Source organism: Muntiacus reevesi, chromosome 17, assembly GCF_963930625.1.
Source record: "Muntiacus reevesi chromosome 17, mMunRee1.1, whole genome shotgun sequence".
Classification (NCBI taxonomy): Eukaryota; Metazoa; Chordata; class Mammalia; order Artiodactyla; family Cervidae; genus Muntiacus; species Muntiacus reevesi.
In genome coordinates this window covers 56,312,368-56,332,347 of record NC_089265.1, presented here as the reverse complement: position 1 = coordinate 56,332,347, position 19,980 = coordinate 56,312,368, and the positions used below count along the sequence as shown (strand labels likewise).

The 19,980-nt window shown below is 52.7% G+C and overlaps 1 protein-coding gene and 1 long non-coding RNA gene across 4 annotated transcripts in view; one reads left to right on the top strand and one right to left on the bottom strand.

Moving 5' to 3' along the window:
- Window positions 1-4,498, top strand: part of LOC136148299 (uncharacterized) — a 28,785-nt gene extending 24,287 nt beyond the window's left edge. Inside the window, exons 2-3 of the long non-coding RNA XR_010659497.1 lie at window positions 2,597-2,686; window positions 4,364-4,498. This is a non-coding gene — a long non-coding RNA (uncharacterized lncRNA). The remainder of the gene's footprint in view (window positions 1-2,596; window positions 2,687-4,363) is intronic.
- GLIPR2 (GLI pathogenesis related 2) lies at window positions 121-19,190 on the bottom strand. 3 transcript variants are annotated; one of them, XM_065907795.1, is made up of 5 exons: window positions 19,051-19,189; window positions 9,804-9,912; window positions 9,353-9,456; window positions 7,470-7,547; window positions 121-734 (listed from the first exon to the last, which is right to left on the bottom strand). In XM_065907795.1, the coding sequence occupies exons 1-5, from the start codon at window positions 19,061-19,063 to the stop codon at window positions 574-576; spliced, it is 465 nt and encodes a 154-aa protein (XP_065763867.1). In that variant the 5' UTR covers window positions 19,064-19,189; the 3' UTR covers window positions 121-573. The 3 variants fall into 3 exon arrangements, with proteins under 3 accessions (XP_065763867.1, XP_065763869.1, XP_065763868.1); XM_065907796.1 differs by lacking the exon at window positions 121-734 and adding an exon at window positions 3,716-6,931 and having other exon boundaries at window positions 19,051-19,190; XM_065907797.1 differs by lacking the exons at window positions 7,470-7,547; window positions 9,353-9,456 and having other exon boundaries at window positions 19,051-19,190.
- Between the last annotated feature and the right edge of the window lie 790 nt (window positions 19,191-19,980).

Genomic DNA, 19,980 nt, shown 5'->3' with positions numbered 1-19,980 from the left:
TGCAGATGACATCATGTCTTACAACTGAGACATCTCAGTAATTCCGTGAAATGGAGTCTCTGCCTACCCTGTATTTCTGATGGAAACTGCTTTGTATTTATTTACACGTTTAAAGCTGTATTTTTTGTCACATTTAAATGAGGGTTTAATATTCTTAAATATCTACCAAAAGTAGATTACAATGCATGAAGGTCCCATAAGATGAACTTCACTTTCTCAGCATCACAAACAGTTGGAATACAGAAAGTCCAGGGGTCGGGGGTGGATATAAGAAGGTACAAAAAAAGTTTGCTTTAAAAAATTTTTAAAAAGTTTAAAAGTTGAATTTTTCCTCTCAAAGTCCAAATAACTGTAGCCTAGGGAATCATCGAGACAGAGGCTTTGTATGCTCATTTCTTTGATGAGAATGATTTCACGCACAACTGTCTAACCGAGTGTGTGTGCAGGAGACTCAGCATGACACTCACAAGCACACACACCCACGGGGACAGACACACAGCTGAATTTTGTTGTTCTAGGCACTTCATATCCAAGTTCTAAAGTCTGCCACCTTCCCATTCCACTGGACAAATATTACTTCTTTGGAGGCAGGACATTTTCCTCAAAGAAGCCCTGGTTGACGACATTCCCTGCTGGGAAGTATCTGGCCACGACAAAAGAGGACCCGTCACTTGCAGACGCCTTCCCCACTCCCATCTTCTTTGTATTCTTCCATACCATGGCTGTGAAGTGTCCTGTAGGAACAGGCATGGGGAGAGGGAGACGGGCTAGTTAGCAAAGCCTGGAGAATGGTGTTTCAAGGGACTCTTGAACTCCTGCACCATCCTGCCATGTGGGGGGAAGCTTGATCTTCAATTGCCAGTCAGAAGAAGACATGAGACACTGACCAATTTTCTAACACATTGGGTCCTCTCAGTTAGCCATATAGACCCTCCTCATCTCACTGTCCAATGCTCAAAAGTTTCATGGTCTCCTAGAGATCATGGCAAAGCCCAGTGAGCCCAACAATTAGGAGGTCACCCTACCTTGCACCTACTTCCACCCCTTGCCCCAAACCTCACTTTCAAGGTCACCAGCGATCTCTGTGTTCCTTCCCAATGGGTCACTTATTGTCCTCATCGTACTTGACATCTCAGGAACATTAATAGAATAGATTCCTGTCCCTTTCAAAGGACTCTCCTCTTTTGGTTTCCTCTCTTGGCATTCACCCCGCATCACTCACTCTTCCTCCTCCTCTTCCGTCTCACTTGTGAATACTGGAGGACCTGCATTTCCCAAGGTTCAATCCTGGGCTTTTTTTTTTTTTTTTTTTCCTGTTGCCCTCTTCAGACAATTTCATCTTTCCTTGGCTCCCAAATATCTTTCTCCAGCCCAAATCTCTCATCTGTGTTCCAAACACAATTACTTACTTGACATTTCCACTGGGATGACTCACAGGCATCTCACATGTAACCTACCCAAACCTCACTCTTGATTTTGGTCTCTCCTGTTTCCATGACCAGTACCTCTGTGCACACAATCCTCAGGGTTGCTCTGCACTCCTCCTCCACCTTCATTTCCCCACAAACCCTCATTCAATCCTGAAGAGTCTAACTTCAAAATACATCTCTAGTCCTTTCATTCCCAAAACCATGGTCTCAAGCATGAACTTTTCTCACTTGGATCACTGCAATAGCCTTCGCCTGACTCTCCAGCATCCACCCCTGCTTCCTCAATTTACATTCCATTGCTGTAACCAGAGTGATCATTTTGAGACACAGATCATATCTGTTTACTTCTCTACTTAAAAATCCCTGCATTGTGTCTAGTTGCACCTAAAATGAAAGTGAATGCTTTGGTCCAGTGGCGGCCTTTCCATCCCTTGAACACATCCGGTTATTTCTTACTATGGAGCCCTTGCACGCACTGGCCACTGTGTGCAATGCTCGTCTGATGACCAGCGTTTTCTTGTCCCTCAGGTCTTGGCCCAGATGTCACTTGTTCAGAGAGGCCTTTCGCAATCACTCTTATTTCCTGAACACCTCCCTCTCGAGATGGCCTTGCTGTACTGTTTCCCGCCCTCACGCAGTCTTACCGTTTGCAGTGATATACTTGTTTGATTACTTGCTAAGCACTTGGCCCCCTCACTAGGCTATGAGCCGCATATGGGCAGGAACCAAACTGATTTATTTATCAAAGTATGTGCAGTACCTGGCACAGCCTGACACATGGAGTGTGAAATAAAACTTGGTGGAAGGAATAAATGGAATGAATGAGTGAATGAATGAAAGGCACATGGGAGAACCAACCTGGACTAAGTTCTGCCGTCACTGGAAGTGCAGGCCTTGTACGTTTTGAGCTCTTTGAGACCCAGACAAGTTAGAGCCTCCTTCAGTTCCCTCTGCTCTGAGCCACATAGCTAAGTTCCTTCTTAAGATATTGCTGGCCCCTTCAGACGCTTCTGTGGCTGCTGAAGCTTCCCAGTATCATTCTCCCACTGCTCAGGCTGCCTGCCCAGCACTCACTGGTCTTTTCCAGCTGCTAACATAGCTTAGCTTCTAACTCTGCTCTTGTTTTGGAGTCAAAGAACTGATGCTGTAACATACTCTTTGCTCAGTGACCATAAATTCTCGTCTCCTGGGAGCAGAGATCAGGAGTTCATCCTTTCCACCTTTACCGCTGAAGATTCAGAGAGATCCTTTGACAGGTCAGTGGGATATTTACTTCCATGTCACAGTATGGCATTCATTTTCTAAAAACAACCCTGAAGAGATTATGTTTCCTCTTTGAGAGCAGGCACCATATTTGTGTTCTTGGTACACAGTAGATGCTTAATTAATATCTGATGAAGAAAGGAAGAGACAGAGGGAAGGAGGAAGGAGGAAAATTGTGATCAGAGTAGCTAAGCTTCCCACTGGGTGGTTAAGAAAGAGGGTAACGACTTTATATTCATTAAGATGGATATTATTTTTTTTTAAATAACAAATGTTATTTGTTGATGGGGAGAAATTGGAACCCTTTTGCTTTGCTGATAAGAATGTAAAATGGTGCAGCCACTGTGGGAGACAGTATGGCAGTTCCTAAAATACTTAAATATAGAATTATCATATGACCTGGTAATTCCACTTCTAGGCATACACCCAAAAGAACAAAAAGCAGGGACTCAAATATTTGCACACCAATGTACATATTATTCACAATAGCTAAAAGGGGGAGAGAAAACAACTGCCCATGGATAAACAAAATGTATAAGGAGAAGAGTCAAATTCATGGAGAAAAGTAGAATAGTAGTTACCAAGGCTTGGCCAGGGGCTGGCAGGAAGGGACTGGTGTTATTGTTTAGTGGGTTCAGAGTTTCAGTTTGGAATGATGCCAGCATTCAGGAGATGGATGGTGGTGACGGGGGCACGGCAATGTGCGTGACTTAACCCCAGTGAGCTGTATGCTTAAAGGTGGCTAACATGGGGCTTCCCGGGCGGCTCAGTGGTAAAGAATCCGCCTGCCAATGCAGGAGACGTGGGTTTGATCCCTGGTCAGGAAAGATCCCACGTGCCTTGGAGCAACCAGGCCTGTGTACCACAACTATTGAGCCTGCGCTCCGCAACAAGAGAAGCCTGTGCATCACCGCTGGAGAGCAGCCCCCGCTCTCGGCAACTAGCGAAGAGCCCAGGCTGCAAGGGAGACCCAGCACAGCCAAAAACAAACACATAACATTTAAAAAGATGATAAACAATGGTTAAAATGGTAAATTTATGTTAAGTGTATTTCACCACAACATGAAATAAACAAAGGGAGGAAGGAGACAGGGCTGGTATCCACACTCTTCCAGTCAGGGAAGAGACAAAGTTTCCCACTGTGACTCGTATTTGGTAAGGACTAAATAACCATTCATTGATTAAACTGTTTTTCTCCTATAGATGAACTCTATTTCTATAATTTAAAAAATTTATTATTTTTATTTGGCTGCACTGGGTCTTAGTCAGAACATGTGGGATGTAGTTCTCTGAACAGGGAACTTGGGCCCTTTGCATTGGGAACTCAGAATCTTAGCCACTGAACCAGCAGGGAAGTCCTCATTTTTATAATTTTTAAATGTAGGCATTATTTCTTTGTCTACATCTCTAAAAGATTTGTGATCACTAAATTCTTTATGAAAACAACCAAACATAAACACTAACCTGCAGGACTGGTGTGATATAATCAAAGCAAGAATTAAAAGGAAACAAACGTTAACTACGGTTAGGCATCCTGACCATTTATTTGCCCTTAAGCTCAGGTTAACTATTGCTCAGTACACCCTGAGTCTCACCTCAGAAAAGAGGAGGCACTATTTTCCAATTCATCCTTGGTCCTTAAACTTTAATCACATTTCTTTCGTCTCCAGCTCTTCAGCAGCGTTGCCAGGTGTCACTGCTTCTATGGACTGTCTTTTCATGAAGGCTCACACCCTTTTGCCCACAAGCCTTTTCCCCAAGAGACCACATGCTTTGGCCGCTGACCTACCCACTGTCTCCATCACCCAGAGAAGGAAGGGCTGCCATTTATCCACTGGTTGCCAAGAAAATGATTACAGACGCCACATGCACACCAACAGAATGAATGTCTGTGGAAGCCTTTTCCAAACAGATAAAACTAAGTCATCTTTCCTCTGACTGGAGAGGTTTCTGTCTGCACACAGATAATTAAGTCTGGGTATTTAGAGATGAATTACAGGACACAACTTCCTTAGCAACCATCAGATACACACTGGTTTCTAACTCTAAACTACTAAGAGCTTCCTTCTTTTTCTTTTTTTTCCCAAAAGGATCACATCCTCTTTCCTGCTATGGACCCAAACTTTCCAGAATATACATCTGAAAAACACATTAAATAAGTTACAGTATATCCTTGCAAGAGAATAAAAGAGAAAGCTCTTTCCCTACTGATATGATACAAACTCTCTAACCTGCCTGTGAAGAAAGCAAGTGTAAAACAGATCACCTACCTGACACCAGAGTATAAAAAAAAGGAAAAACCACAACTTTTGGTTTGAATGACTCTAAAGGATACACAGAAACTGGTATTACTGGTTGGGAGGCAAAGCGCTGGAAGTCAGGGATGGAAGGAAGACTGTCCACCTTATACAGCTTGCAAATCTCATGTCATATAAACGTACTACTTATTCAGAATAAGTCAACAAGCCTATGCATTAAAAAAAAAACCCAAACCCAAAATAAAGGGCCTGCAAGAAGCTATTTCTCTCAGCACAAACAGAATTGTGTCCTTCCTCACAAGACCCTGACCTGGGGAGGGGAGGGGTGGGGTCAGGGGTATTTTGAAGGCTCTCTCACCTACAGCATGGGCCCGGGTCAGGGACGCCCTGAACCACGGTGCAGTGAGAAGCAGCTCTGGGGTGGCTGACGCAGGGGGGACAGGCCTGAGCATCTTTAAGAGTCTTGCAAAACCCCTGCTTCTACCACCACCCAAAGCTGTGCTCCTGTCCATGGGTCAGGCTCTGTGTGACCTCAGCCATTGCCCACTGGTGCCTGGGATGGAGTAGGGGCTGTTGGCTCTAGGCTTTTCCTCTTGAGGGGTGGGAGATGTGGGATAACAGACAAGACAGAGGGTCAGGGATCACGGGAAGTTGTGACCAATCCCCAGCTCTGATACTTGAGAGATTCCTATCTTGGAGCAGGGACCATGGAAGAAGCATCAGATTGAAGATAGAGGTAAAGAGAAGTCTTTTCCCCTTTCTGGGCCTTAGTTTCCTCCTCTGCAAAATGGGTGGAATAAAGCCCCACCTTCAAAAGGTACTGCAGGTTGTGGAGGTGGAGACGCTTTTTACTATCAAGCGGCGTGTCCACACGAGCAACACCAATAACTTGCTCTGACACATGTGTGACTGCTCGTGAATCTTGCTCACAGGATGAAATAAAACATCTTCTGGACAGTGACCTTTATGAAAAGAAGGCCAAGTTCTGCCTACACATCGTTGATCACTGGCAGGAGGCTGTCACTGTTGCTGCTTCACCTCTCAGATCTAATTACCGCAGAACCAGCAGTTCTCTCCCAGGGCCTGGCTGCAGCCTCCTGGTCCTGCCCCACAGGACTGAGAGGAAACGCCTCGGTTCAGACGCTGCTACCTCTGCCCACACGATTGCAAGAACCCCTGCCCCAAAGGGTGAGCGCAAACCACAGGAAACGGTGACTGGCTCTGAGAACATGTCACTTCCTGCTTCTGAAGAGTCCTCCAGAGGGTGGGAGGCTGTCGGTGTCCCCACCCAAGGGTGGGGAAGAGGAATAGCAGATGGATAGAGAATCCTCTGGTCACTTCCTCTGGTGCCTTCTGGTCAGAGGAACTCCCAGCTGCTTTGAAACCATCCTGGGCCCCGGGTGGACGTGAGTCAGTTCTGAGGAAAGACGAGCCTGGCGAGGCCTGTGAGGGGCAGGGGCACCCAGAGCAGCTGCCCAGGGCTTTGGTAGGCTGACCGTTCACTGCTCACATGGACGGTCCATGGGAAAGTCTGGATGGTCCCATGGCCGGCTCCCTGCATCTAAATCCCGGCTCTCAGAACGTCCCATGGGGGCCGCCGCCCTGTGCCTCTCCCTCGGGGACAGCGAAGGACAGGGCGCTGACCCAGGTTCTCGGAGCTCACAGTGCCAGAGCTGAGGCTGGATCCAAAAGTCTCCGCATTCCAAGCTGACCTGAACCACACACTGGTGTGCAAAGCAGCAGGGAGACTACTTGGGAGGCTGGGAGGAGCGGGTGTGGGGGGGATGTGGGGGCAGGAGGGAGGAGGGTGCGAAGACCAGGGGAAGAGTCAGTGGCTCCGCAGCTTTCCCGATGGCCCCAGGAAGCCACTGGCAGTGTAATCAGAGGAGCAGCAGGGACAGGGAGGGTCTGAGAACACTCTGGTCCTGGAGGGCAGGCCCAGGAGTAGGATGACGGATGACAAGCGCTGAGGCACCACCCCTGCAAACACACCCAGCAGCTTGACAGTCCACAGCCTCTGCACGCCACACTCCAGGCATCTGGAGAGCGCCGAGCCGCTGGGGCAGGCTCTTGGGTGGAGGGGTGTGTGTGTGTGTGTGTGTGTGTGTGTGTGTTTGAAGAGGTGGGGATGGTTTTGCCCTCTGGGCAAAGTCAAACCAGAGAAATATGGAAGAAGTAAGCTTGGGTACTCTTGGGCGGAGAGGTGTGTGTGTGTGTGTGTGTGTGTGTGTGTGTTTGAAGAGGTGGGGATGGTTTTGCCCTCTGGGCAAAGTCAAACCAGAGAAATATGGAAGAAGTAAGCTTGGGTACTCTTGGGCGGAGAGGTGTGTGTGTGTGTGTGTGTGTGTTTGAAGAGGTGGGGATGGTTTTGCCCTCTGGGCAAAGTCAAACCAGAGAAATATGGAAGAAGTAAAACAGAAGGAAAGTGATTGATTTTCAGGGGGTTTGTTTCTCTGAAGTCAGACCCAGACTGCAGCCCCGCCCCGGGCCAGGTCACTGCTGCGTCCACATCACTCACCGGTCCCAGAGGTGAAGCCAGGCTGCTGAAAGTTGTAGTTCTTGATCTCACTGTACCATCTATCAGCCACCTCCTTTCCTGTAAGGCAAAGACACTGCTGACAACTCAGCAGCAAAGTGCACCGACTCCCTGTTCCTTCCATCTCCCATAAGCCCCAAAGCACCCACCCCTCAGTCAGACGTTTCATGAAGCACGGACGGGCTGACGTGCGGGCCTTGCCCTGGAGCACATCCAGGCTGCAGGCAGGGCCTCCTTGGGGGTGGGGGGAGCCCTGACCTGAGCTCGGGGCCTGTGTCTGTGTCCTTGCCCTGTCACTAACTGGCTGTGCAATCCGGGCAAGGCCTGCCCACTTCTGGGCCTCTCTACAACAGGACTGAATGCAAATACTCCAAGGGCTTCTGACAATGCTGTGAGCTTTCCGGAGACTCTGCCCTCATCCCACGGCAACGCTTGCTCCTGACACATCCACAGGAGGAAGTGTAGTTGGGCTGGCGGGTCAGGGTCTCTGCTGCAGGCAGCAGGGCCCTCTCCTGGAGCATCCACTGGCCACAGCATTCCCCTGGGAGTAGCTGAGCTCGGGGCCGGAGGGCTAGGAGCCTTGGGCCTCACGGCAGTAAGTCTTGAACTTTAACAAGTGCACGAATCACCTGGGGCTCTTGTTAAAACGCAGCTTCTGACTCCGACAGATCTAGGTGGAGCCTTGAGTCTGCATTGCTAACACATTTCCAGGTGCTGGGGCTGATCCATGGACTACACCTAGAGTGGCAGGGCCTCTGAGAGCAGTGGGAAGCTTTTCAAAATTACTGATGCCTGATACTGACTGTTATCAGTGTCTCTGGAGGAGAGATCAGGCACTGTACTTTTTAAAAGCACCACGGAAGATCCCAGGGTGCAGCGAGGGTGGGGAATTGCTGCCCTAGAGGCCACCCACCCAACCTCTCTCAGTAGGGATGGGGATATTGGGGCCGTGGAGGGTAGCAGACTTGCTCAAGGCTCCACGGGGAGCCAGCAAGAGGCTGGGAGGGAGCCTCATCTCCTGCTGGCTCTTTCCCGCCCCCCTCCCTTCTCCCCATCGAGGCCCACAGCCTGAGCCTGGGGAGGGGCTGTGGGCCTCGGGCTCTACCTTCCTCAGGGGCAGGCCCATGCTTCTCGTGGAGCTCTGCCTGGAAACATAGAGGACTCCAGGGCCTCCCTGGGGAACCCCCAGGAATGTGAGGCCAGGGAGGGAACAGTCACCCTCCTGCAGGGGAGGGAGGCGGTCAGAGCGTGAGGTGGCTCTCTCCAGCAGTTTTCCTAAAAAGCCATGCCAGCACTGTCAGAGCCCGGGAGTCCAGTGTCTGGTCAGTGTGGTGGGATCACCATCCAGGCTGCGACCTTGGGTGAGGAATTGCCTTTCCCATTATCATTACTTTGTCCAACATGGAAAAAAGCTCTATTGCACTTTTCTCATGAAAACAGTTAATACACAAGCGCTGAAAAGACTTTTGGAAGAACGTGAGGAAAGTAAAATTCTTCTGTCACTGGGGATGCTACAGCGCCCACAGGGTCAGGCCGAGGCTCGGCACAGAAACGGTCTCTCCCCCGCCCCCACTCTCAGCTGGGAGTTCTTCTGCGGGGGGTGCGGGGGCGGGAAGTCTGACTCATCTCTGTGTCCCTGGCACCGGGCACAGGCCTGGCCCTGAGCTGGCCACTGGAGGCCTTGTGGTGAACTGCAGTCAGCCCCTGGGGGCAGACAGAGAGCTCTGGGCTTCTGTTCCCTTCCGGGCAGGTAGCGCATCACGCTGACACTATGAGGACCCTGAGGAGGACTTCAGGAGGAGCCTGAACACTGCATGTCCCAGGCCCGGCTCAGGCAGTGGGTGAGAAGCTGAGAAAGGACCCACCTGTCTGATCGTAGGATGCCCATGCCAGGTTCTCTCCACACTGGCCGCGACTGGACTCTGGGCTGTGCTTGAGGATCCTCGTGCTTGCCAGGGCCTCTGAATACCTGCAGGAGTCCATGGTGCTTCCTTAGAGCGTGTACAGCCTGGGGAAGCCTCCAAAGTAGGAGCCCTAACCTAGTACGGCCGAGCTTCCGTCCCTGCCCTGGGCTCGGGGAGGCAATCAGGAGCATCACACCTGCATCACTTCTAAGCCCCTGCTCCAGTTCCACTTTACAGAGGAGCAAACTCGGGCTCAGAGGAACAGTGGGACCTGCCCGGGTAAGTGGCAGAGGGGCTATTCAAGTATGGCCATGTTTGCCCCGCAAGCCCGCATCTCTCCTGCATCCTGGGGCCCATCGTGACTGCCGCAGCGGCAGCGCCGTGAAGGGCCGTGGGCGCTGGGGGCACTCACTGCTGAGCCTCCCGGTTGAGCTTCTTGCAGAGCTTCAGTGGGGGGACACCATGCTGCCTCCGGTACTCATTGTGGGCCTTCAGGACCTCGTCGTTAAACTGCTTGGAGGCTGCAACGAGTTCAAGATGGAGACCATCTCGTGAGGAGAAAAGAGCCACGGCAAGTAGGAAAGTACCCTGCGGGCTTCAGAGCATGGCCCAACTCAAACCTGAGGCCACTTGGCCAGGCTTGCTGCCCCAATCTCTGCACACCGACACCCCCAGGATGAGGTAGGGCCCCATGGAGCAGGTAAGGAATCTGGGTCTTTATTCATGGCGACGGGAAGTGACTGACTGGGGGAAGGGGGGTGAGCCAAGGAGATCTCTGTTTCTAGAAGACCCTGCTGGCTGCTGAGTGGAGGACGGACAGAGCAGATGGAGCGGGGCAGGGTGCTGGATGGAGCTGGACAGGGCAGAGCAGGACTTCCGAAAGAAAATGTGTGAAGGAGACTGGATATCTCAGATGGGACCTATGGTACATGCCACGGGAGGGCTGGGAAGGGCTGCAGATAGGAGCTCAGAGAGAACAGGCCTGGCCGGGGAGCAGGGGTACCCGCACTGCCCCAAGACAGAGGAGCAGATGGAGACAGGAGGGCCGGCCAAGGCAGGACAGCATCAGGAAGTGGCGAGAGGGGGAGAGTGTGGGAAAGAGCTGTGGTGGGGGGGTGTGACCAGCTGGCCTCAGCAGGTGAAGGAAGGTATGCCCAACTGGGTCCCAACCTCAGAAGGGGCAAGGCCAAGGGGGCCGGAGTTGGGAGAGGAGAAGTGGTGAAGTCAAAGGTAGGCCAGGTGAGCAGGGGACAGAGGTCATATCAATTCGGATCTGAAATGGAACTTCATCTATCCCACATCCTCCATCCATCTCTCCATCACTCATCCACCCACCTACTGACTCATGATGTAAGCAGCAGGATCCAACCACCCATCTATCACCCGTCCGAACCCAACTCATCTATCTGTTCATCTGCTCTCCAAGTGTGTCCTCTGTGCCAAGTCCCGTACCATATGCCAGGGGTTCAGACAAGTTACCTGTGTCCTTCCCTCAAAGAGCTCACACCCAGAAAGGAGAGAATCTTGAGGACAACAGCCAGCAGTGTGGCAGGCTCAAGGTGCAGGTGAGCACAGTTCAAGAGGAACTTGGAGAAAAGCAGCCTACCATGGTCTGGGGGATCAGGAAGGTGACCCCTGATTTGAGGCCCCACAGATGTCTGAACAGGAGCTGGCCAGGCTAAGACTCTGAAGGTGCTGACCTCAGCCTTAGGAATCTGGGAGGATGGGCGGACCCCCTGCCATCACCATGGAAATGGTTGAGTTATGTGTGAGGGCCACAGGGGGTCCACAGAACCGAGCTAGTCCCCTCTGGCACGAGCCTGTCTCTGAAGCCTGCTGTGGGCAGAGGGTATAAACCAGAGGATGAGAGAAGCAGCCCTCCACCCACTGGCCCGAGTCACCGTCACCAGCCACCTTTCTCCTCCTCTGCGGTCTTTACCCCAGAGGCCATGGAGATGAACCTGCAGGGGTCCTCTCCCCCTCCCTCAGCCAGGTCCCTCAGGTCTCCTGGGCCTTCAGATTGAATCCCCTCGCGTCGCTACGGGACTTGGGGGAAGAAGGCTTGCCCTCTGGAGCTTTGGGCTAGACAGTGACCAGGAGAGGGAAGGAAACTGCAGGCCAGGCCATGGTGGGCAGCGGTCACAACCTCCAATACTCTGGGGACTGGCGGGGCAGTCTGGTGGGGTCCAGTCATAGTGATGGGGAGTGGGACAGGGATGGGGAAGGGGTGCCAAACGCCAGGATGTGGGAGGTCTGGATTGACAGGCAGCGACGGGGAGACGCTATGACAAAGGCGTGGAGGTGAAAACCGTGGCCATGGTAACAGATCATAGGGCAGAGGGCGGAGCTACCACCTCAAGTCCTCAGGCCTGTGTGGCCGAGAGGCCCGCGGAGAGCGAAGGTTGAATGAGCTGTTGCATGAGTACAGAGTTTCAGATCTGCAAGATGAAGAAGTCCTGGAGATCTGCTTTACAACACTGTGAACGCACTTTACTAAAAAGTGGTTAAGATGGTGAATTCTATGTCATGCGATTTTTACCAGAATTAAAAAAAAAAAGATTTTGGGGGACTTCCCTAGGGCTCCAGTGGCTAAGACTGGGCACTCCCAATGTGCAGGTCAGGGAACTAGAACCCACACGCCACAGCTAAAGATCTCACGTGTCACAACTAAGACCCAGCACAGCCAAATAGTAAATATTAGAGAAAAAATTGGGGTTTCACATGTTACTGTGGATAATGGAGTCACAGAGGCTTTTAAAGAATATCTCAGGTGGAAGCGGCAGGAATCACAGCAACTCATGGGACCCACACTGGAGCCTCACTAACAGACACTAAGGAGGTGGCGTGGTGGCCAGAAACCCACGGCTTCTGGGCGATGTGCTGCTTGCCCCACACAAGCCCATGTCCAGCTGCAGCTCTTCACCCAGCCCGGCCCCCAGCTTGCATTAGAGTCAGTGACAGTCTGAAGTGTGTACAGAGGTGGTGATGAGGTGAAGAAGGGGCTGGGTATGTGGTCTCATAAGGGATGGTAGCAAGAACTGCAGAAGATCAGACTTTGGAAGATGCAGCACAGGGCCCTGCTGAACTCTGGGGCCCCACAGGGCAAAGTTGGGAACAGTGGGTGGAAAGGCAGGATGACGGATTTCAGCTCAGCCTGAGAAAGATCTCCGTCTCCATCAAAGCTTTCTGAAGACTGAAAGTGCTACCTCACATGATGCATCTCAGAGGAATGCAGGCAATGGAGGCCCAGTCAGATGACTTTTAAGTCCCTTCCAATCCTGAGGGTGAGGGTGAGAGGAGGCAAGATGACCGACTGACCCCAGACTTCCAGGAGTTCAGTATGTGTGTACCTGCAGGGGCGAGCGTGGGCACCCACAAAGTGGTGGAGTGTCTCTATCTGAGTGACAGGACTGGCTAGGCCCACCCTGATGTCCCTTCCAGCTCCCATGTACCAGGCAGGCCCCGGTGGGACACCACGAAAGACGCGTGGGTCTGAGTGGCGTGGGCAATGGTGACCACGGATGTATCAGGGAAGGCCCCCTGGAGGAGGTGATGAGGGGGCAAGGCGCGGGAAGGGGCAGGGCAGAAGGGGCCTGGTATACATGGTGCTGTGAGAAAGAGGTGGCGTTATGGGGAACGGGTGGGTCACTAAGGCAAAGTCGGTTTAAAGATAGCCCTGTGTGATACAATGAACCCTGGACTGCTCAGGCCCTGAAGTTTCCTTGGCAGTGAAAGTGAAGTCGCCCAGTCGTGTCTGACTCTTTGTGACCCCATGGACTGTAGCCTACCAGGTCCCTCTGTCCATGGGATTTTCCAGGCAAGAGTACTGGAGTGGGTTGCCATTTCCTTCTCCAGGGAGTCTTCCCAACCCAGAGAAGGGACATATAAGGCTGCTGAAAACTAGGTCACTGCATTCCCAGAATGTGGGAAGTACTGAAACAAAAAGTGAAAGTTCCAGCACCAGGGTTTCTAGGAAGGAGTCAGCAGGGTCGCCCTCTCTGCCTGTCACTGACTGGAAAGCCTGGGGGCTCCATAACCACACCCCTGGCTGATGCAGGGGTTCCCTCCCACCCCAGCAGCCAGTCCCAGCCCAAGCGGCTCCTCTGAGCAGAACCCAGCCCCAGGGAGGCAAGAGACCTCGCAGGGACCACACCCAGCAAGAGACACACCCACTTCTGTAGGAAGACCTGAGGACAGATAAACAGAAGAAAACCCACCCATCCCTGCATCAGGCAGGGGGAGACCTCAGAGCCACCCCACGATGGGGGAGGAAGGGTTATGGCTTCATTTTGTAGGAGAGCAAAAGAGCATTCCCAGGTGGCTTAGCAGTAAAAAAAAAAGTCCATGTGCCCATGCAGGAACCATAGGAGATGTGGGTTCGATCCCTGGGTTGGGAAGATCCCCTGGAGGAAGGCATGGCAACCCACTCCAGTATTCCTGCCTGGAGAATCCCATGGACAGAGGAGCCTGGCGGGCTACAGTCTAGGGGGTCACAAAGAGTCAGCTGTGACTTGCACACACGCTGGCAGACTGAGGCTCAGAGAGGTCATACAGCCTCAGGGTACCAGCCTGGAATGAGGGAGGGCCTTCCTTCTGCTGGGTGCCAGGCCTGTGTATCATCTGATTTACTTTTCACCACCTTTGCGGGAGCTTTCACCACTGTACCCATTTTTTGAATGAGGAAACAGGCTCAAGAAGACAATCTGTCCACGTTCCCACAGATGGTCTAGGGGTAGGCCCCCAAGGAGGGGAATCCTGCCCCGAACCCCAGCCCACTTCAAGGGTCACCAGACAGAGGAAATCACTGAGAAAAGGGGGCCAGTAGACCTAGGAGGAGGATCGGGCCCAGTGAGGCTGACAGCTGCCTTCAAATATTTGAGGGGAAAGAGGAGGAAGAAGGAAGAGAGAGGAAAAGAACTAAGATTTCTCAAGCGTCTCCTCTGTGCTAAGCTCTTTGTAGACAGACCTGCCCGAGTCCTCCCAGAGGAAAGCCAAGGGCTCCAGGGTGCACAACTGGGGCTTAAGGTCAGAGCGGCTGGAAGGGGCTGCCTGAGACTGGCTCCCGCGGCCACGGGGAGGGGGCAGGCCAGGGTTAGGCGGAAGACAAAGGCGTCTTGGGTGGGGCTGGACTAGGGGCTCTCAAAGGTCCTTAGGGCAGAGCTCCTAACTGTGGAATAAAGACTCTGAGCAGGTCCGTGCCCCTCCTCCCTCACAACTGTTGGCTGGAGCAGACCCCTCCCTCAGCATTCGTTCTCTTCTGGCCTCCCAGAGCCCCGCTGACTCATTTCTCAGCCCTCTCCCGACTCCCCATCCAAGAGGCCCAGGACCTGCAGGGCCAGAGCAGGAATTATGAACAGGCCCCTTCTGTCCCCTGGCAAGAGGCTAGAAAACCTTTGGGGCAAAGCTGGTTTTGCTAGTTTATCAGGAAGGAAAGAATAAAAACTTGATTAAAAAAAATAAAAAGAATGAGTTCCAGATGGGTAGCTTTTTCAGCCTGGGTTCCAGGAAATTCAAGAGGCAAATCCCAGCTCTGCCTTTTATTAGCTGTGTGATCTTGGTAAAGTTGCTAAATCACTCTGTGCCTCATTTCTTCCATACACAACATGGGGATAACAGTATCTACCTCATAGGGTTGTTGTGAGAATTAAATCTTTGTAAATGCTTTAGATCAGATCTGGAACAAAGTGAACAAACTATAATTCAACTAAATGTCACCTATAAGTATTGTCATTACTGTGGGGCAGAGACCCATTAGCCTGGCTTTGGGGGGAACTTCCCTCCCTGATTTTACTGGGAGCAGGGCTGCTGGTATTTAACTGGGTCTTTGATGACCTTTTTCAGTACCTCTGAGCTCATGTACTTGCTGAGTGAAAGAGTGAGCACAAGAACAGATGAATGAGACTGTCATACCAGCACTGAGGACATGGTGCTTCTCATTATAGACAAGGAAACTTTGGCCTTTGGGAGGACGTGTGACTTGCCCGAGGTCACACGGAGTGTGATCTGACTGGAGTCAGACCCAAGAACGTCCCTCCCTTGCCCTGTATCTCACACATTTTCCACCTTACATACTTCTTCCAGACCCTAAGCAAGAATGACAAGGATGTCCCAGGGTATGCCTTAGGCTGCCCCTGTGTGGGCGGATGATGGTCACGGAAGAACTGAAGGAGGAAGGGCAGGGACAGCGCTTGTTTCGCCAGCAGAGAGGCGGTCTCTCTCCAGCCCTGCCCGCCGCCACACGGGCCTGCCTGCCAGCACGCTGCCCTGTTTCCTCATCTGTGTGAGACGGAAGGATGACATCTGTGGTTTTCAAAATAGCTTAAAGCAGGGAAACCCCTTTTTGAACCTTTCTTTAGAATCAACAGATGAAAACAGAACTGTGGGGACTAACCTGCCCATGTGGCCTTCCCCTGCAGAGGCGTGAAGGCCCTGCTCTGTAGAAAATTCCTGGATAATTTGGTCCCTGGAGGTCTTTCTGCCCTGATGACCTCTGGGGCTAGGAGATGTGGATTGAGGGACAATAAGATTCTTAGCGATAGAGAGTGTGTGGCTGTCCTTCAGGGCTGGAGACCAGGCTGAGAAGCAGGGTGACAAATGATTAGGCAGACAGGTCAGCACCCAGCTGGGAAGTCAGAGAGCAGGGTGCAAATCTGTTTGTCCACTGTATGAGCTTGGGCAAAGTACTCAACCTCTGTAAATCCATTCAGCTGATAATAAGGGCCTCACAGGCTGTTACAAAAATTGTAACACATATGAAACACCCAGCTTCAAGCCTGGCACACAGTAGGTTCTGAATGATTGGCAACCGCTATTATTAGGGACCATATTAGAGGCTTCCACTGAGCCCCAGGCTGTTGCCTTTCTCTGCTCAGCTGCAAACTGAAGCCCTGCAGGAAGATGTAGGCCAGGGGCTGGACCTAGGAGTCTCTGAACACTGGACTTCCAGACTTTAAGCTGTGTTGGTTATGAGACACTTTTCCAGCAATGCCCACTACCCCAGTAGCTCTGCTGTATATCTGAGGTTAAAGATTAAAAAGAGATGGGCCCCTGTGCAGTGATGAGGAAACTGAGGCCCAGAGGGGGCAAGCTCCTTACGAAGGTCTTTACAGAACCACAGAGACCCCCTCTGTGGATGCACGCCTATGATGTTGCCTGTCCTTTGGGCACAGACAGTCTCAGGCTGGTGGCCTGGAACGTCAAGTTTGGGCCCGTGTAACCCAGAAAAGTAATTTTCTCTTGGGGACCCTTAGGGGAGCTGGATACTATCCAGGGGCCTCAGAGTCTTTGGGAGAGATGAGTAGAATGCATGTGGCTAAGGGCCAGTATTCTGGAAGGTCCCCAGGACTGTGGAGGTTAACCACGGGAAGGGGGCGGAAACTGCCTGAACCGGCTCTAACTTGCTTTCTGCCACCATCCTGGAGACTCTGCATCTCCAGTCCTAGAAGGTGTCATCACCTCCCTGCACCTAGACTCACACCACTTGACCTTTCCTTCTTATTCACAAGTTAGTCACCAGGTCTGCTTGAGGCTACCATCTTGAAAATCCATCCTCGCTTCTTCTCCAGTCCCTTAGATGTTTCTGTTATTTCTTGCTTGAGTAACTGCAACAGTTTCTCCCTGACCCCTACCTCTACTCCCTCTCCAGCTGATCCACCCTCTACCCTGGAACAATTCTGGTCCCGAAGCTTTTAGATCAATGCCTTTCAATGGCCCCCCAGGTCTCACAGAGAAAGTCCAAAGTTCCAAGACACTCGAGTCTGATCACCTCTTCCAAGAACCTTCACTGGATGCTTGGGAAAGAGATCCGCCCCCCACCCCCAGCCCACCACAAGCTCCCACTGCTCTTCACCTGCACCTGTCTTGTGGCTTGGATCGCTCTCCACCTCTTGCTAGAGCCATGTCCTGCCAGTCTCTTCTACAACCAGCTTTCTGATGCATTTTATAAACCACACAAACACTCCTAAGGGCAGGGGCCATGCCCTCTGCAGCACTAGGTCCACAGGTTGATACAGAGCTGACAGATGATGGAAGGGAAGAACGAGGGAGGGAAGGAAAGATGGAAGGAGGGAGAGAGGGATGGATGAGCAGAGAAAAATGGGCACCCAGCAGTTCTGGAAAACTGTTTCTTAGGAAAGAAGCCAGAAACAACTGATTAGAATGTAGCTTTAGATAATTTGTGGACTTCCTCCTAATTTGTAGAGAAAGGGACTAATTTCCCAAATAGGGATTTCAAAGGGCCCTCTCACATCTGCCATGCTCTCCCCCACCCCCACCACTAGCCTGTTCTTTAACTGCATAATAACTATGCCACCTTTCCAGACTGCAAAAGACCCTGGGGATGATACCAGCCATCTTCTTTGTATAAACGAGGAAACAGGCACAGAGAAGGAAAGGATTTCGCTCAAGATCACACAGCAAGTGATTAGCAGAGCCAGGCTGAAAGCCAGACCTGCCACTGCAGATAAGGCAGGCTAGGCCCAATGCCAGAGAAAGTCACTTCCTCCAACACTGGTACCTTAGAAGTCCAGATCTTGAGGACAGATTCAGGAAAAGACCCAACTTTAAACCATCTGAGGCTGACAACTTCAACTTTCCATGAAGTGGGGCTTTTGAACTCATCAAAATCTGTTCATTCAAAAGCCTCCTGTGAGGCATGAACCATACTGAGATAGACAGGGGTCCTGGCTGTCAGTGAGGAGTTGGTGGGAAGCAGGTCTTTGGCTGGGTAGAGTCCCAACCTGATGGCTGGGAGGGCTGCAAGAAAGAAGACACCAGGTCAGGAAGTGGGGTGCGGTACTAGTCTAGGTGTTGAGCCTAGAAGGATGGGGAGGATTTTCAACTTCACCAAAGCGGGAGAGGTGAAGTGGTGGTGGTGGTGAGAGCTGGGAAGGGGAACCCAGGGGAAGGATCCAGTGCCATAGCTGAGAGCAGAGGCAAGAAAGGGGTGATGGCCAGCTCCCTGAGAGCCCCACAATGGAGCTGAAGAGTGTGTACTATGGGATGGAAGTTGTTCGGGAATAACAAGAGGAGATTTGGGTTTTAGAAAGTTCACCGTGGCAGCCACCGTGGTGAGGATGGGCAGCAGACAGGTCAGAGAAGGGGGAAGCCTTTGTGTGTACTCCTGTGTAGCCTGAATCTGGCACGGGGTGGGAGTGGGGTGCCTAGAGGAGAAGGCACAAGGATAGAAGAAAAGGATGCTCAGAGCTGTCTTTCGCTGGGTTGGTCCGGGCAAGCTGCTTTGCATCAAGAGATCTTGTCACAGTTTTGTGGCTTTTTCCAACTCTAACCCTGTCCTGAAACAAAGCAAAAGCCACGCCTTGGCCGGACTCAGCGCTAATCCCATCAGCGCCTGGAAGCCCTCCCTGACGCAATCTCTGGCTCGCAGACGGCAGGACCCTCCCTCTGGCTCGCCTTCGCTCCCTCTCTCCCGGTGGCCCGACGGCCACCTCGGCTTCCTGGCTGCCCCGGAAACTGCCCGCTCCATGAGCCCCTCCATCCCGCACCCTGCGGTCCCACAGCGGCCGGAGCCGCGTCGCCCAGGCGGAGGTGGTCGACCCACTCCCCCTGGGGATCCAGCCAGCTTCGGGAAGAGTGACAGCGAGGACCTCGGAGCCCCGAGCCATCACCGCACCCGGGTCCTGCTGGCCCGGCGGGCTCACCTGACTTGCCCATGGCAGGCTCGGCGCGCTGCTCCGCTCCCGCTGCGCTGCGCTGCGCTCCCTCCTGGCCCGGCCCGGCGCGGTTCAGAGCCGAGGAGGCCGGGCGGCTACAGCCCCTCCCCCGGCGCCGCCCGGCCCCCGCCTTATAAGGCAGTGGCAGCTGCAGGAGGAGTTGCCTGGGGCCATCCCGCCGACTGCCTGGAGGAGGCACCGCGCCCCGCGCCTCGCGCGCCTCCGGAGAATTTGCCCGCCTGGGGCCGCTCAGAGCTCTCCAAGTGCGGACGGGAGCCCTGGCTACTGGCCCCGAGCTGCCCCTCTCCGGACCCCGAATGGGGGTGCAGACGGAAGCCCGCGCCTCCTACACAGTTCTTGGTAGATGCTCAGAGACTGATACGCTAAGGGGACCGCAGGGCTCGTTGTCGGGGAGTGAGGGACGGTTCCGACCCGCGTCACGAACCCGCGTGACCAGGGCTTGGTGCTCTCCCTGGAGCGGCCTGACCCGCACCAACCCCGAAGGCCCCGGGCTCCGATGTACGTCTCGTCCTCTCCGCAGCACACGCCCTCTGGTGTGGGTCTGGGTTGGAGCTGGGCATTTCCCAACGCTCCCCTCCCCCGCGCGGCCGTCCCAGGGAGGCTTCTGCAGTCCCCTCTGTCCCCTGTCCTCTTGTCCCTCGTTGCCTGTCAGACCAAGCCAAATCCCCCACCCCTGAATTCTGGCGGCAGACCTCCTCCTCAGCTTCCTAACTTTATCCCATGCTCCAGTCAAATTAGACTTATGAGGTGGGGGTTGGGGGCCCACGCTGAGTGGCTTGCGGATTCTTAGAGTCTTGGTTTCCAGACCAGGGATCAAACCCCGCCCATGGCAGGGTCCAAACTGCAGATTCCCAACCACTGGACTGCCAGGGAGTTACTCAAACTAAAAAAACCTAA